Source organism: Myripristis murdjan, chromosome 22, assembly GCF_902150065.1.
Source record: "Myripristis murdjan chromosome 22, fMyrMur1.1, whole genome shotgun sequence".
NCBI lineage: Eukaryota > Metazoa > Chordata > Actinopteri > Holocentriformes > Holocentridae > Myripristis > Myripristis murdjan.
Window position 1 is genome coordinate 22747505 of NC_044001.1, and position 19052 is coordinate 22766556.

At 40.3% G+C, this 19052-nt stretch overlaps 1 protein-coding gene across 1 annotated transcript in view; it reads right to left on the minus strand.

Moving 5' to 3' along the window:
- kif6 (kinesin family member 6) overlaps positions 1 to 19052 on the minus strand; it is a 60672-nt gene that overhangs the window by 16768 nt on the left and 24852 nt on the right. Inside the window, exons 12-13 of the mRNA XM_030044697.1 lie at positions 17695 to 17839; positions 8090 to 8287 (exon numbers count right to left, since the gene is read on the minus strand). Coding sequence (XP_029900557.1) covers positions 8090 to 8287; positions 17695 to 17839 — 343 coding nt within the window. The remainder of the gene's footprint in view (positions 1 to 8089; positions 8288 to 17694; positions 17840 to 19052) is intronic.

Consider the following 19052-nt stretch of genomic DNA (forward strand, 5'->3'; position numbering starts at 1 on the left):
AACTGCAGCAAGCAGAATTCCAACATGATCAATCTTTGTTGTCAATTTCACCGGGTTTCAAGTTTGCTCATCAATCTTTAAAGCTGAACTGAACAACATAAATAAAATGTAAACATCTATCACTCAACATGAGTGGGAACAGCTCTGAAAATTCCATTTGAAGGGTGGGGGGGCTGTACCCTTGGCAAAAGCAACCAAGGGCAATATTTTTTCAGGCACTCACACCACACTTCAACTGGTTTTGATTGGATAGATTGATCTGCACATTTTATCAGGTCCCTGTGGTTAAAATAAGCTACTGCAGATGCATCTGCTGATCTATCAGTGTTCAAGATTCAACCCAAAAAGTAAGTAAGATGATAGTAAAATGAGCAAATACACCGATGAAACAGAGAAACAAACAAGATGAGACAACTGTTTGTGGATCCAACCCAAGAATTTCTTCCTGTTTGGGCCCCTTTTTACTTAATCTTATTTAAGAGTATACACATCGGTATTATTTTGCAAGATTTCCCCTGCCAAGGAAAACCCATACTTTCACAATGACTTCCAATAAATGATCTGCAACACAGTCCACCTTTGTTGATATTTGTGGGCTTGTGTGACAAAGCTTATTCTAACTGAAGACATACATAAGAAGAGCAAAGCATGTGAAATTAATTGTAGCACATTTAGGAATTTTGTTTCTTTATTTTTGGAAAGTCCTGATTGAAACCAGCAGGCATCTCAAAGGCATACAGTATGTTGCAAGAGCCAACCTCAACAAATCTGTCTGAGGGCTACTTGAGGGGAAATGCACCCCATTCGACTCTTGTAAAACGGAACATTCCAGGAATATCTCCCTAAAAGTGATATGACATCATATATGCTGTACTAACATAATTTGTGGGGTAATGAGATCACATGTGGCTTAGGCCAACTTTCCTAATTCTTCTTTTCCGTGCTTCAAGTGCTGACAAACCACAGAGGTTTTACAGAGAAGGAATGTGTTGTGACTATTGTTGCTGTTTCAACAAATTTTTAGAAATAAAATACCAGAGAAGTGAAGTATGACCGTACTGTTCCATCAATTTATTATAAGTTACTGCATTTCTATTGGATGTATTCTGTCTAGCCAATCATTCCCACACAATGAGCAAATAAACATTCCCACCCATGAACAAAAAAAAAAAATGTCTTAAACTTTTTATGTCTGGTTTGCACGACAGATCAAGACAGATATTTCTAAGGCTAAGACTGGTCCAGTAATCCACTGTGCGTGTCTTTCAGCAGTGGACAGTGGTATCCGAGTCAATAAGGTGTCCCTGTTGCTTTGGCTTTCAGTTCTGATCACAGACTTGTGGTGCGCCTGGTAGAATCATTAACTTCTCATTACATGCAAGCAGGATTTACAATGAAGATCTACCTCTCTCTGTAATTCTCAAATCTCTTGACAGCCCCGGCAAGCAGACCACAAGTCACCACTAGCCTGAATTTACAACAGGAATGGAACACCTTGCCTGTCCATTAGCCTCGTCTAAATCTTCATGCACTATAAAACCAATATTAGCATAAGAACAAAGATACAGTTATTCCTTTGGAAAAAAGACAGTAAATTAACCTCAGGAAAATACCCAGCGGAGGCATGCTGGAATCGGTGGAACGGTGTCGTCTGCGATTTGCAGTGCACACAAACCAGATTCCCTGAGGAAATCAAACTCTTGTCATATTGTGCACCAGACTACATCCAGCATACATTGTGGTCAACACATACTCAACAGACCTATGGAACTTTTATGATGTATTCTATGCTGGCTAAGCTAATAAGCGGAAAGAGTAAATCAGTTAAATACCATTCACTCTATACTGGGACGGACAATCAGCATGACAGGTTTCAATGCAAAGGTCAGCATCGTTACATTTACAGTAAATCTCCAGGGGTCAGCAGTTATCCCCACCGTAACCATAGAGGCTGCTGGCTCAGAGAGCAGAGCCCACAGATTAATCCTAAATTAAAACATGCATAAACATTCAGTGACCCACTGAGCACAAAGAAAGGGTAAATGTAGTGCATTTGTTTTGAATTAGGACAGAGTGAAGAACAATGACCTAATGTGAATATGGTCTGGTTGTGAGTCCTCATAGATCATGGAAAATGGGCACCTCATATGTTGAACTATATAATGGAGTGTATTGTAGGAAGCTATGACTAACAGAGGGCCTACATATAAATGTTAAGACAGATTCAGTTGGTCAATTGATGAAGTAGTCTCTTGCAAAAACTTTGCCATTGTAGTCTCAACTAGCGCTTGGAAAAAGTCCTGACATCAGGTATGCTTTTCAAAACTCTGCTATTTCACAACTGCCATGTGCATGTCAGCAACACTAAACACTAAACGCTGAAGAAGTTTCTTCTGTCGTCTCTCACCAGCTGCTCAATGTGATCTTAAAAGCTTTTGCTTCCATAAGCGCACAGCACCTCTGCAGTGCATCAGGCCTGTCCTGCTGGTTATCAGCCAATACAGTGTGTTCTGCTCACAACTTTGGTTCTAACAGAACAGAAAGACAGAAATTTCTCATGAAGTGTGAGAAAAGTGGATGAACATTCCAGAGCGGACATGTAACTGGCAGCAAGGGACTTGGGGTTGATAAAACAGACTTGGCTTGTGCAGTATCTGGGAATATTTTGCTAGGGCCAACAGATTTTTTTCATAAGAAAGTGGACAATGATATACACCACCAGCACTGTTGGTAAGAACTACCAGTTCAGTCAAAGTTGTGTGCAAGCGTGATGACATCTGTTTCCACCTATCCCATCTCAATCTTCATTCCAATTATGATGCAGCCGATATTTATTTATTTGGAAGATGCCATAACAAAATAAGCAAAATCATTCTAAAGACAAGAATTATTCTCTGTAAAGCATTGTCATGTTTTAACACCCTGTATATAGATGATCTAACTAACATATAATACAATGCTGTTGTGTGTTTTCCATTTTAGCATGTGGGCAACTCTCTCACATCCTCTTAGACCAAGGGTCACCAATCATGTGCCATGGAGGGCCGAGAGGCTGCAGGTTTTCTTTCCAACCAAAAACCAAACCAGCTGATTTCACTGATTAGTCCCTGCCCTCTGCTTGAAGGTGAGGTAATCAGTGAAATCACCTGGTGGAGTTTTTGGTTGGAAAGAAAACCTGCAGCCTCTCGGCCCTCCATGGCACATGATTGCCCACCCCTGTCTTAGACCAAGGGTCACCAATCATGTGCCATGGAGGGCCGAGAGGCTGCAGATTTTCATTCCAACCAAGACCTCCACCAGGTGATTTCACTGATTAGCTCCTCCTTTCTGATACAAGGTGAGGTAATCAGTGAAGTCACCTGGTGGAGGTCTTGGTTGGAATGAAAACCTGCAGCCTCTCGGCCCTCCATGGCACATGATTGGTGACCCCTGTCTTAGACACTCAGCAGATAGTTTTAAGAAGCTTTTAAATCACCTGCACTTTGAGCAATTAAGACATCTGAGCAGGTGAACGACACAGTGTATGATGATCGTTACCGACACACCCACTACAGTTTGTTACTGACACATACACACCTTTTTAGACAGGCGTCCATGTAACCCTTCTTGCACTAAATTTGCATTTTTATACTTTCTGTGTTTTTATGCATACTTAAGCATTGCTTTTCAAATGTATTAGTCTTTTTGTATTTGTATTATTCTCTTTGTAATTGTATGATGCCATTGTAAAGCACTTTGTGACCTATGTCTGTGAAAAGTGCTATGCAAATAAATTTATTCGCATTATTCTTATTCTTAATTTTATTCTTATTCATACTGTGCCCCTGCTCCCAACTGGGCACAGACAAGTTCACAGCAATGCACCGAAAAAAAGGACGCAGGCGACAAAAAAACCCTGTATGCACTCAACAATTATACCACTTCACTGACGCACAGCCCTGGCATGCACAGTCACAAACATAGAGCCCCATGTGTCAAAGTGTGAGGACGTGTGAGAGTATATTGATGCATTTTCTTGAGTTACCATAATAGAATTCATCTGCATCTCAACCTGAAACTATACAACCCATCTTCCTAAGTGACAAAGCAGAGATTTTCAAAACAATGTCGACTGGAAAAACATGTAGCTGTGCGAAGCAGCCCACTGTTTGTTTTCTCATCCTGTTGTGCAACATGAATCACATAGGATGCGATAAATCAAAGTGTGATAGGAGAGGGCCATAAGGGTTCCTTGGCGGCCAGTGCATATGTTTGCACATATAAATGCCTGGAGGCTATATAAACAGGATTTGCAGTCTGTGGCCATCATCCCAATATCACAATCATCTGAGGACCTATTTTTCATCAGGTCAACAGTTTACCATTCACAAAGAGTCGGTCATTACATGTGAATATCTATCACTCAGCATGTGAGGGAACAGCTCTGAAAATGCCATATGAAGAGGGAGTTGCCTTTTGAAAGCCTTTGCCAAAAGCAACCTTTTGCAATATTTTTTCATGGACTTTGAGGGATGGCTTTACCGAGATCCCAAACAAGGCATGCTAAATTGCGTCTGCCACTGAACAGATAGCACATGTGGTAAATTTTCCCATTTCATGTGATCAACTGAGAATAACTGCCTGCATGACGACAGGTGCAAACAATCCTGTTTAAATGGGTTGCTTGTATGGACCAATCTGGGAGAGCCTGAGTGAAAAATGGAATAATAAAAATGTAAACTCTTTTATGCCTTTAAAATTACAATTAAAGAAGAAATGCAAACAAGACTCAGACTCATGACTCATTTTAATGAATCAAATTATAAAATCTTTGGAAATGCAAATATTAATTTATCAATAACAGTAACCGAACTAGTTTATAATATTAAGGCTGGCACAGCCTCCATATTGCATAACTTGTATGGATAATCTCTTGGGTAAATTCTTCCAAAAGCAATAAAATAGAATTGTTTGAGAGGCAACATGTTTGTGTCTTTTTTCTGCTTTTGACATTTCAAAAGTATTTACAAAGTTGGAAAACATTGTTCTTTGAAAAATCTTGGTTTTGTTTTGACATCATCTCCTTCTTGTTATCAGCGTTACACCTTTGAAACAATGTCTGATTAATACCTGCTTCCCTACACACACACACACAAACACACACACACACACACACACACACACACACACACACACACACACACACACACACACACATTACACACTTATGAAGACAGCACTGCATAAAATAAAAGGACAGGGAGTTGATTTTAATATTTCAATGATACAATCTTGTGCACAGTTTGTTCATATGTGAGCTTGACTACATTTTTGCCATTAGTAACATGTTTGCATGTTTTTACACATGCAAGCTCAAGTGTCCTGTTGAAGCCAGGGATGTTTGAACACTGTAAACTTGTGTTCGACAGGAAAGACCTCTGATTTGATTATGAAACAACTGGACTAATTCCAAGCAATGTTCCAACTTAGTGTAACACTCCTGCTGGTCGGATTAGAGTTGCTGCTGTGGGTTGTATCAGAAGGTTGGAACAGATGACCAAGGTGGTCGAATGGGTCGGAGGAGTTGTTTTGTCAATCAGTACAGCGATGTGTGCAGTAGAGGGCAGACCTCAGACTTGTCTTGGCGCGTGGGGGCCTCGTGAGTGATGGCCTGGGAGCCTCGCAAACTCACAAAAGTGGCACGCATGCACCACATTTGCACTGCATTTGCACCTGAGGCCCGCAGCACAACATGAGGTTCAGTTCACTCTGAACTCAGTCGAGCTGAGCTTTAGGAAGAATGTTGTTCTCAGTGTTGTGATATGTGGACTCGGAGCATTTGATGCCTCAGTGTCATGGGTCAGCCATGACCTCCATGAAAATGGATTCCACAGAGGTCATAATGTCCCATGAAATCATAGAAATAAATAAACACAGGCTTGTGGGAGAGGTGAAAAACATTCTATGGTGAGACATCCCACATGATCCAGCTTGTTCCATAATAGATCACGCACCATGCAGAGAGACTAATGCATATGGCACATCATTTATCAGTGTTTTTATAAACCACCACTCCACAGCCATCCATCACAGCGCTCCTCACTGTCCCCTATATGAATGATGGATTTGCTCACTAATTCATGCTGGACCCAGTTCAAACATGTGTTTGTTTTTTAATAGGCTGTTCTTTCTGAGACCCTGTTTGCAATTACCCCTTTGCTGGCTATACTACTGTACTGGGCACCATTACACAAAAACGTCGACGAGGATGAGGGAGCTGTGGTTAGTGAAAACAACAGCGATGGCTCAGTTTGATAAGTAGCTGGCTCATACCCTTTTACCCAATGCCTATGACCATGCTCATTATGAGGGCTTAGGTTTATCATCACAGTGAAGACGCCACTTAACCAAAATTAAATGAGAAAAGCCAAATAAATGCTTACTGTTGGCTAGCTAGGATCTCTGAAAGCTTGATGGACTCGACCTCCGGCAACGTCCCACTTCTAATTCCCATTGTTTTGAAACTAACTTGTTGTCTAACAAAGTTATACACCACACACGTGAAGTTACAGTCTGTACTACCTAATATATATATATATATATATATATATATATATATATATAGATATATTTATTTTTATTTATTTTTTATTTATTTATTTATTTATTTTAAATTAATTAATTTATTTATTTATTATGCTTTCCCCTCTTATAACATCTTGATCTAAATCTTTGGATGGGGTGTCATGTCCAAACTACAGCGAGATGGTGGGTAGCCTGATCAAATGCAACACTGTGTTGACACTATAAATTCAAGACCAGCCATGGGAGCAATCTGCACGTTACTGGATCTAAGTAAAACAGGCTTCTGCTTAATTAGATCATATTGGCAACTGGCAACAATTCAATGCTTACAGACCTTCAGTGAGAAAAAAAATATCAAATCACTTCCAGCTAGTTTATTTTCCTGTGATATACTATTGTGTTAATGATTTAAAAAGAAACAAAAACAAATAAACAACTTTGGAAGACAAAATCTAGCTATTGAGCATTTCAGTTTCATTTGACAAGAAGATGCTGCCTCTGGATGGAAGTTGGTTTACTCAAATTTAGTGGATCCCTGTTTGCTATCCTAGTCCTGGTCTGAATAGTGTCTCTAGTGTTTATATTATAATATTCTTGGCCTCCAGCCTCTGCCTCATGCCCCACTAGGTATTATAGGCTTTAAACTCATCAGCTCGTCATCAACAACAAATTACAGGTTTAATATACCAAACTGTCTAATGTTGCTTTGCTGGCACCACCACATTAGGCCACTTCAGTGACCTTCCAAAAGGAAACTCCTAAATGAAAGCAATCCCACTGATGATATTGTTAGAAATAAAGTAGCCTAGGGAGTTCTGGGATGACAGACTCTTCATCATGCAGTAAAATCCTGAAATCAAGGATTTGCAATGCATTTAAAAGTGTTTCGACAGACAACCTGGACAGGCACATTGAAAATCAGCATGACCACAAGCAAAGAGCTGCCAAAATTCCAATCGAGAGAGATCACCTCTCTGCGCTCAGCCTTTGCCCCTAATTTATAACCTATTCATTCCCTCTCCCACCTCACAAAGACTGTGTGTCCCATTCAATGGAGCCCACATCCACAAAACTATGAAACTTTTATTTGCTTTAATAGTTCATGTTGATCACGGGGGCCTGAATTTATGAGCAGAAATTGCTAAATTAAGCTACAGGGTTATCTGGAAAGGTCTGGAGGAACAGAGCTATGAAGTTGCAAATGGCAACACAACATATGCACACCATAACAAAGTCCAAATTAGACCCCGTTTTGTATTGGATGCAGTGCACTTCTTCTCTACAGCTACCCCAGAACATTTAAAATACGATAGATTTGGAAAGGCTGATTCATCCCAGACCATGACATCTTCCTGATCCTGTAAGGCTGCGTTCGATCAAGAACCTGAACGGCAGACGCTGAGCCCATGACAGCGCTCTGCCAATACTAAAAACCCGGCACAGTCCTGCTGCCTGTAACTAATCACTGTGGATGCTTTCCCCTATTTTTTTCTATAGAAATTTATCAATCTTTCAGCTGACATACCTCTCTTCCTGTACTGTGTAGCTGGTCCGCCTTGGTCAGCAGAGATGGTGTCGATGCTTCCCTCCCCTATCAGTGGCATGGTGGAAGATGCCAAGGCACGCTGGGAGGCCAGTCTGTGGTCACTGGTGATGTTAGCCAGCTGGGCAGCAGCATCCTGGGCCCTTTTCTTTTCCTTCTTCAGCATACTAACCAGGATACCTGTAGGGATGAAGTTAAGGACAACTTGCCTTATCTTTTGCCAAACATTCTGGATGGATCTCTCTCTCTCCATTCCACATTGTTATTCTAATACCAAACCGTTGAGTTTGGTACAATCTAGACCACGCAGAGTGTTCTCCCAAATGTTCAAAGCTCATCTGAATGTACCCTGATGACCTGAAAAAGGCCGTGAAAGATAGCACTAAGAGGGTGGAAGCATCCTCAGTGCTGTCCTTGCTTAGTTCAAGGCAACAGGACTATGCTGTAGGGTTTTCAATAATGGCAGAGCGCTGACATGTGCTCAGCGTCTGACCTTACAGGCTCAGGAAGATGTCATGGTCTGGGATGAATCAGTGGAGAGCAGAGGAGCCGGAGAGGCTGCAGACACGCTGCCAAGATTCCAGAAAATCTTCTCCCGCTGATGAGCTTGTATGTGTGTTGGTCTACTTGCGTCCAAGTGTAGATGTGTCTGCAGCTCTGTGTGTATGTTTTCTCTGTGCGTGAGTGAGTGAGCTGCTACAGGAGGAGGACCGAAAGAAAATAACGACCGCTTCGGCTCGGCTCAGACTTTCAATGCCACGACACTTTTCATTTCTCCATACACAATGTCTCTGCGCATTAGGACAATTTACTGTAATCGTTTCCTTTGCTCCACACGCTGCACCTCCAACTCCGAACGGCTATTCTGTGTTCGATCAAGTGCCTAACAATCAAACTGCTCTCAGCTGGGCTCACTGGTGAAATTCTCAGTCATTAATGCCTATAACAGAGCAGTGATGTAAAAGTCCATTCAGCCCCATCAAATTTGATTGTCAAATTGATGCCTGGTAGCTATGCTTAAGCACAAAACTGCAGGTCTACACATTTACTGCATACCAGGTAAACACCATTGTTAGAAACCGTGAAGAAGAAACCATGGTGACAGAGCCAGCTAGGATTTCTTTTTCTTTTCTATGTGCTGTTTTTTGCAGACGACGTGAACAAGCAGGCCAAAAATTCTGAATGTCCCTATCTGAGTCTGTCCATTATTGCATCCATCGTTGAAATGTGTATGCACAAAACAAACAAACAAACAAACAAACAAACAAAAATGGTACAGGCAACTGTATTTAGCTGGCTAACTTGAAACACATGAGGTCAGATGTAATTTTATCTTGTTTATCGTTTGGTGTGTAAGTTTGTTTCTGTATGGATGTGTACGGATGTATTTAGGTTATGAATGACCATGTGACCATATTACGGTTTGCTATCCTCAGCTATTGTATTTGTACTTGGAATAGTTAATTAGCTAATCGTGGGCAAGCCAAACCAACACTTGTTAAAAACAGTCCAGATTGAAAAGCTCCTATAAAACTCCAGTCCAGGGAGCCAGTAGAGGACTGGGTCCATGAGACTGGAACACACGCAACAAGTGTTTGCCTGGCTCTGTTCTCCTGCAGGGAAGTGACTAAACTGCAGAATGGCTGTGTAGTGCCTGAAGTGATCAGTCCGTTAGACGATAGACAGTGTGACCTCTTCCTTGTGCTTGATAGCCTGGAATATCATCCTGGTGCATGAAAAAACACACACTAGGAACATGAAATTCAGTGATTCAAGCTCCAGTGACAATTCAGCTTCAACTAGTCTTGTCTGTCACAGGTTAACAGATAAAGAGGTAAAGCTGAGGCAGTTTCCCGAGCAAGATGGCTTGTGAAAAAACAAACAAAACAAAACAGTCAAACCGGACCTGAGTTCCATTACGTTGTAGTGTAGTACATGACTTACATGAATAAAGCCAATCTCAAAAAATATCCACTCAGGGACAATCATTTTAACTTACATCTGGAGAATAACTTAGGCCCTATCTGCCTGTTGTGCTAGTAAAAAGTGGGGTGTGTTTGATGTCCTAATGACAACCAGTCTGTGCTTTAAGCCCGTTCCTCTCATGAGATTAGAAGACATCTAGTTGTGGCCAAACTGAAATTATTTTGGTCAGCAGATAATTTAGGATGTTCAATCAAGCAAAGTCAAAATGTCAGTGTTTCAAATGATAAATGGACTTATTTTTGAGGAAGACAGAGTACTTAATCTAGATTTCTGCCAATGGATACCAAGGGGAATTCAGCGGGAATAATAAAATGAAGGAACTAACAGTCACCAATTATGGTTTTCAATGAAACCAACCATGCCGTCTTTTCAAAACTCCAAATTAAACCCAACACGGTTTAAATAACCTCCACAAGCCAAGTCCTACAAAACAACATCGCTGTTTCCGTGGGTCCTGTGTCATTGTTTCACAGCAGTTATTACCTCAGAGCGTTGTTCATCAGGTTTTTCCATTATTGAGCTATCCAGTATTCATTTTATGCAGATTGAACGCTACCATAGTCTTCTGGTGAGATGAAAATTTCCCTTGGGGGTTGGATCTGTGGGCTACTGCACATACCATAACGTTGTGTCAGGCTCAGCTCATGACGTGCGTCGAATCTCTCTCTCATTTTTCTTGTTGCTCTCCATTATACTGTCTAATAAAACAGGGATCCAGACAATAAAGAAAATGCCTTCAAAATTACCACATTTGGCCAAAGTGCCATGCTGATTCCAGTGCTGCCAAAAATTGTTCCAGTATAGGCTACCATACACAACATATGTTGCAGAATACCAGCTCTGATGATACTAGATTCAGATACTTTTGCAGTATTACCAATACATTTTAACTGCTACATGCATTTTAAAGTTCATAACACCACTGATATCTTTAGACTGAGGTGGACAATAGACAATATTTTACACTAGATATTTTACACTGGAAAAAAAAAAGTAGCATAATAGTAGTAGTACAGCATTTTGACTATAGAACGCTGAAACTCTCAGCTGAAACTCTGAAATTTTAACAATAATAATAATAACAGTAATGCAGTCAGCAGAGCGCAGACCTCTACCAAGGACACAGCTGGAAGTTACGGCTCTGTTTTTATATTCATATAAAATATAACTATTATATTTCATATTATATTTAACCTTATTATATTTGAAGTTGATTTATCTGGGGATGTTTTATTTGCTGAGTTCAGCATGCTCTTTTTCAGCAGTTTCTAACAAACTACTTCCACACTACAGAGCTGCCCAGTACATCCACAGTCCTCTACTTTTGGCCTCGAGCAGACTTGGATGAAGTGCCTTGCTCAAGGGAACTTCAAATGGAGAGTTGGAGGAGGGTGTTAATTATTCAGGAGAGGTTATCTCAGCAAGGATCTGAACCAGCAGCCTTCTGGTCACAAGTGTTTCTCTAACCTTAAGGCTATCTGTTCAATATGATTTTGTCATTTTTTAACTATATGTTTTTAGTATGAATCCTTTTAAGGCCAGAATTATGATGACCCACCTGTTACAAATATGAATGGCAATAAAAGTGTTCATGCTTTTCATTAAGATCCATAAAACCTTTTGTAAGATGCACAGTAAGTCTTCGACACAGTTTATTCTAGACAGATTTTACCACCCAGTTGGACAGAAAGACAATACTAAAAAATCTGGACTGTGTCATATCCTACTGTGCATTTCTGCATGAGGCACAGCTTGTCAACACACACTACACACATCAAACAGACCCTGAAAGACCCAGAGACCTGTAATCAGTGACCTCTGGCCAGCGTCAGCGGTGGGCTTTGCAGAGGTGATTACAGAACATGTCAAATGTTACCAAAATAGATGACAGAAACGCATTAGCGGAACAGCTGAATGGAAACTGAAGGAAAAGTGGTCCATTAAGCTACGAGAACCATTTCGGTAAACGCTTTCAAATTTGTGTGCCCTATAATGATTCACAAGAAAATAAATATATATTTTGCCACCATTTGGTTTGGATGCAGAACAAATCAGAGTTGGTTTCTTAGACAATGAGCAGAGCAGATTTGCTTTCTCGAAAGGGAAGAGAGGCCTGGAAGACATTCAGAGCAAAAGGCAGCTCCGGTCCAAAAAACACCTCCATGCCAGTGCTCATGATAGAGCTTACGTCAACACAGCAGTAGGTGGCGAGTGGGCTTACTACCAAAGGAAATGTTCACCATCATTAAATAAACCCCCACCCCCTTTATTTCAGTCCTATGCAGTGCACACAAGCACACCCACTAATCAAAACAACAGCCCTCTGTTTTTCTCCAGTTTCAGTGATAAGACAAGTGATTCAGAGCATGCACACTAATGAACACCGTTCACTTCACTCTCTACAAGTCGGGACCATCCAGCCACATCCACTGCACTCCAAACAACAGGCAAACATATTCCATCTGTGAAGAGATCAACGGAGACATATCTGAGTTGACGGCAATTACGTTCAATCAGCACTAATTTGCATACCAGCTGGCAACAAACTTCGACCCCTGGCAGCATCTATCTTTTACCACTTGAAAATCTCTCTATTGTTCTAGTGGTATTTTCACAAACCCTGGCCTTGATGAACCAAACAGCTGCATCACTCTGTAAACAGAAAGATTAGAAAACTTGCAACCCTGCTATTTTGATTTGAGAGTCTTTTACCGCTGCACTACACAGGACATTTCCATATTCATGACCACCACAATAGGCTGAGTTGTGATGTTTTATCATAACCAGACATGTTGGGTGGGAAGCACAATTTTCACACAGTCGGCTTTGAAATAGGAACACCAGGATAGAATTCCCTAAGATCCCAAGCATTGTGGGATAGAGTGATACCGTATGATGTCCCAAGTTTGTTTTTGTATATGTGCATGTGTCCCTATTAACTCCAACAGTGATACCAGGAGGTAATACATTTTGACTAACACAGCAACATAATGATTTAATTTGCAGTACAGGAGTTCACATTGCATGGTTCAAAGTCAAAACTTTACAGGATGATTCATGCATTGTAGCATTTTCAGATTGCTGTTGGCAGCCCTCTTAAATTGCCTACACAACTCTGACTGAGCTGGTTTGACATTTTAAAGCAGTTATTTCAGGTTCCCTGACTCCAGTAGTCACAGCTTACCTGCAAAATGTGATCCAACCACCACAAATCTCTCAGTAAAATCTTTAATACAAAGATTCTGTCACCCCTGCTGTTTGTATTTTTGGTTGCAGGAGGCATCTATTAGTTGTGTGCAACCGGTGTACACTGCCAATGGGAAAACTGCATTTTAAAAAGACATTTGTTAGCTATTACTGTTCAAATTGTCACCTCTGAAAGATCTGACGCTAGCTGGTCCTAGAAGACAGTGATCTCATAGCTGAAAATCAAGACCACTTTTTCCCCTGAGCGCCAAAATATCAGCTGTGTACTCAAAGCTTTGCTTGTAAATGAGACAACACACAACAAAGCAACCTTCCAAGTACACAAGTAAATCATGCACGCAATTCTAAATTCAAAACTGAGCCCTGGCTTGTAAACAGTTTAAAAACAGTGAAATTGTTAAAGTAAAGTAGTCCAAGGAGGCATATTCTGACTCGACAGAATGGGGCTCCCATTTGGCTCATTGCCACTGCAAAGTATTTCCAATCCAATAAAGCAGAGTCTGAAAAGTAATCTTAAAAAAAAAAAATAAGGCGAATAAACATCTCTAGGACAGAGCATAAAGCAACACAGCCTTGAGCCTGAGGGAATACTCCGAGGTGAAGGTAGAGGAGACTGTGGGGCTTTCGAGCCGTGGTAATAAATTTTGGGGCATTATTTTGACCAGGGGGAATCAGCAGCAATAATGTCTTGGTGTTGGAGTTCATATCGACCAATCACCAGGGCTGTTAAGGGAGTCCTGGTAATCCCTGCCAATGCTGTAAACACACTGTCAGGGATTACTTGTGGGCCTTATCAAACTGGCAATTATGACTTAGTATTAGCCAAATCTCTTTCTTGGATACAAGCAGCAATGCATGCGAGCCAAGAGAAAATAAAACAGGACAACCTGCTGGTTGTTAATACAACCATTCATCTTTTCTACATGAAATTTGAGTTATACTACTGTGTATTCCTGGATCGCTTCCATCAGATATCTCTCAATATTTACACCTGCGTTCCACGCTCAATCGTTAAATAAAATAAATGAATGGCTTACTGCTGTCAAGCTTGTTTATGGTAGGTCCCCAGATTTATAGCCTAAGATCAGTTTAAACAATAAGAGATGGATGTACACTAAGATACTAAAACATACAGCTAAGGCGGGGTTCCATAACTCAAATTCTATCATACAGGCTAAACTCTGACTCTCCAGAGCATTACGCAGTTGCATACTACAGCAGTGGTTTGCAACAGATATGCTGAACATATATAGTAATATGGCATTTAGGAGATTATTTTTATCCAATATGACCTCTAGTACAATAGGTGCATTTTTTTTTTTAACATGCAAACCCCTAAGTCTGTCAGTGATAGTATTTTATTTATGCCACAAAGCTGTATATTGAGCTGCTATCATTAACTTTTACTTAGCCACTAAAGGCTGATTTGCACATTGGTTGGTCAAAATGGCATCCAGCTTACCAACCCAGATGGTCTGTGGTGCTTTCCACCAAAGGCTACCAAACAGATGAGGTAAAGGGTATTATGCTGATGAGCACTTGCTTGTTGACATTTTGCTCTCCACATTAGGCGCATCTTATTTAATCCTTACTGTTAGTCACTGTACACTTTGCTCACATTTTTAAGGCACATTCTGTTCACATTACATCTTCAATACTCAAATGTCATTTAAATCTTATTTGTCTATTTTTGCATAGTGTCATTTGCTACCTTAAGTACCTCCAGTATGTCAATTTGCACAAAGTTTGCACATAATTCTACTTGTACATATTCCATGCAGCCGCTTATCTGACTTTTACCTCATTTTTACACTGTTTCTAACTTTTTTAAAATATTGATGTATACCTAATTCTTTGCACCTTATGCTTTTTCACCATACCAGACACAGACACCTAGGCATTTGTCTGCATACTGTACTATGTATGACTGTGTATGTGACTGATTTGATTTGATTCTGACAGCAGAATTTCATTTGGACTCATCTCAATGAGCTGAGACGTGACACTCTTGTGAACCACACTTTATGTTTGTGATTTACTGTAGGTTGATAAGATAGCTGAATTTTTTTTTTTTTTTTAATTTGCTGGTGTAGCTTTCAGCCATAATTAATCATACCTACTGCATGACTGTTTTTTATCAAGGTGACAAGGCATTTGCTATGGTGAAGGATTCATTTGAAATGAGAAGTTGTGTATTCTTGCCATGCTGTGATGTTACTCTCAACATCCACCCCTGTTTGTTAGCTCTCTCTTGTTGCTCTATCACCGCGCTCCATGTTAGCGATGTGTCATCACTAACCATTTCCAGGTGGCCCACTGGAGTCGCCCCTGCAGTGGAACACACAGGAGCGGTAGGTAACGGGGAACCTCTTCCATAATTAACCCTGTGGAGACCCAGCATCAGTCTGGCGACACTAAACCTGCAGCTCAGGAGCTGATGCCTCCCAGTAAAAGGCTCAGAGTAGGTTACTCTGGTTATATAGACATGGAAAGGATGGTGATTAGAAAGCAGATACAAGCTTTAGTTGTAGCAAAAGTCTGAATCTACATAGTTATTAGGGATATGGCTGGTGATGATGTCATTGCAAAAGCTATGAGAAGACTGTCACATTCCACAGACAAAGACGAAGGACAATCTACTGCAACAAATGCACTTTCACTAGCAATAAATAAATACATACATAAAAATGAGGTACAGTAAAGTACATACCTAATAGACCTTTAAGTGTTCAAAAAGATGGGCTTTCAAACTTGCGCTGAAATATTATCTGCCCCATACAATAGCAATTTTGGTGATGACATCTGCATTATGTGGGAAACCACTGTATGTCATTTTGAAAGGCAAAATCTACAATGAAGAAGAGAGGATTTCACATTACACATACTTGTTCCAAGACATACTCTGGGTGAAATATCTTCATGATAATATTCTGTTTATTTTGGAGAGCTGAGGTTTTTGTGGCTAAATAATCAAGCAGACATCTCGATTTTGCCGACTAATGTGCTGTGATCTAATGACAAGCCGCAGCGAGAGGGCATAAGGGGAAGATTCATCCCAAAAAGCCATTAGAAATATCATCTTTAAACACAAATACTATAATTATGATTAATAATAATTATGATTAACTGCAGTCATTAGATGAAGATCTATCTGAGCATACACATTAAAACAACATTTCATGTGTATTTTGGGGGACTGGTGATGAGTTCAGCTCGACTTAAATTTCATAATTCACGTGTTTGTAGAAGAACTGCGATCCAGACGCGCAATAACATGGGCACATTTACTTACGGGTGAATGTCTCTCTACAAATAAAGGTTCCACTATCAGCAGTAAGTGTGATTACATTGTCTGGCTAGACACAGAAACAATATCATTTGGAGTTCAACTGAAGCCTAAGAAATATTCTACTGAAAATCCTATCAAACACTGTATTAGCGAGCCTTGTACACCTATTGTGTGATCTGTTCATCAGAAACTGAGTGTAAGTTTCAGCCACACCAAACAGAATCACGATGACCAATATTTACAGACTGTAGCGGCTGAAACTATTCGGAGAACATTCTATACTGACAGTCCTTGCATTCAGTGAAATTTAACAGATGATACCAGTGATTTTAAATATGAATTTTTGGTTGAAAAACACACCTCATAATGTTCTGCTTCTGCCGCTAATAAATTGTCAGCATCCATAAACCACAGAACAGATAATTGGCTGTGTAAAGCAAATGTTTCCCTGGGGACTATTTTCCAGATTTCAGGAAAACTAATGTGGACGATTTTATTACAGTGATGGAATGCTGGTGTGAAGAAAGTCTGAAGTCTCTGAGAGTTCATTTTCATATCATAGTGGAATGAATGGAAACTAATGTCTAGAAAAATGGTTACTAGAGCATCTACATGTCTAGATATTATGCTAAACATGCAGAATCACTGGTGTGGTCCTTTGAGGGTCATGAAGGAAGATGCCACAAGGGTATAGAGCAATTTGATTAACTATATTGTGCATAGCCTAATAGGCTACCATTAAAACAGATCCATCTCCTGCCAAATGTTTCCTCAGTGGGCACAGTGAGCTCACGCTGCCTTGTTCTGTCCACAAACATATGTAATTTCTCTCATCACAGTCAAGAATCCAATGACTGAATAAAAATTGTAGATGAAGAAAACACAATATCCATAACATAGAGTTGTTTTGTCTTACCAGGTCACTCCAATATGCAAAGTCTTCATTTTCATATTCACCAGAGAGAACTATCCACTGGAGCTGATTGTGCCAATCCTTTCATCAAGTCTTAAGTAAGGTGAGTGATAGGCCAAACTCCCAAGAACGTGGGAGTGTTCCTGTACGTTTTAAGGGAACAAAATTGTTCTCAGTTTTTTCAAAGGATACTGATCTCACTGTCACGCTGTTTTAACATCTCTTTTAGTCTGGTCAGATCTGATGGACGGGGGCTGCCTTGGGTTTGTGCTTCACTCGCTGCTGCTGCTGGTGCCACCTGTCCATCACCTCCTCTTAGCTTGTCTCGGATCATCGTCTGTAGCAGGGAGAAAAATTTCAAAATAGTAAACAATATCGTTCCTACTAAAGTTGGGATTACTGTGGAGAAGAGACCACCCATAATGTAACACAACTGAAAACCACCATCTAATCCAAAAAAAAATTGTGAATACACTGAGATCCTCACTGATATTTCCCACTGTCCGCTGAGAATTTATCAAGTTCTCTCGTTTCCCTTGTCTAATTTTTTATGTGTGTCTTGGACTAATCCAAGTGGGAGAGATACAGCACAAACACCTGGGAGCCTGGCCTGAAGCTGCTCCTGGAAAGTCCTGGGGATATGTAAGGTATCACACACATGAGAAGATATTGTGGCTGGGGCTGAGACTCTCCGATTTGCAATAACTACGTCAATGTCTGTCATTAAATGTTAACATAAAACCAGGGGAGTAAGAGCATTGCAGTGGACTGTGCTAAAATCAATCATCTCACTTCGCAGATATTCGCTCATGATGGTGAAAAGGATGACTACAGATGGAGATTCACATTGGCAATGGAGCACGACCTCAAAACTGAACACAGTAGGGAAGTGGAGTGCGGAGAAAGGAGCCAACCAGAAATGAGAACAAAGGAGGAACAAAAAAATGCAAACCAGATCCAAATTTCTCCAGAATCACCAGAGTGTGACTGGGGTGATGCTCAGAGGAATGTAAACTGAAGAGGAGATGGAGTTTTGGGGATCATAACAAACTGGAGGAGAGATAAACAGACACTCGAGTGGGATCTGGAATTGCCTCTGGTGGTTGCTCCAGCTCCGGCTCTGTGTGAATGCCACTCTGTTTTCTCTGTGGTCATTTAGCGGTGGTCGGCCAACAGGTGTTAAAATTGAAGAAAAAAATAAATTTTTGTTTGCAACTTTCTTGCAAACAAAAATGTTTAGATTTAATGCTTTCTACAAACATTACGCAAACAGCAAGTTTATTTTCTACAGTCCAGTGCAGCACCAGAAATGATATTTGGACTATCTGTGAATTGGAACACACAGAAAAAACCCTAAAACTATAAAATTATTGACCGGAAAACAAAAATTGGCCTGAAAATGAACATGTGAAATTTATCATTTTGTCGACGTGTTCTATAATAGTGGATGGATTTACCAAAAGCTTTATTCTGTTAATGAATTCTACACATTGGTTCATAGCTAATCATCCCGAATTGTACCTTTGCTTTTTATTCCTGAAATACTACTA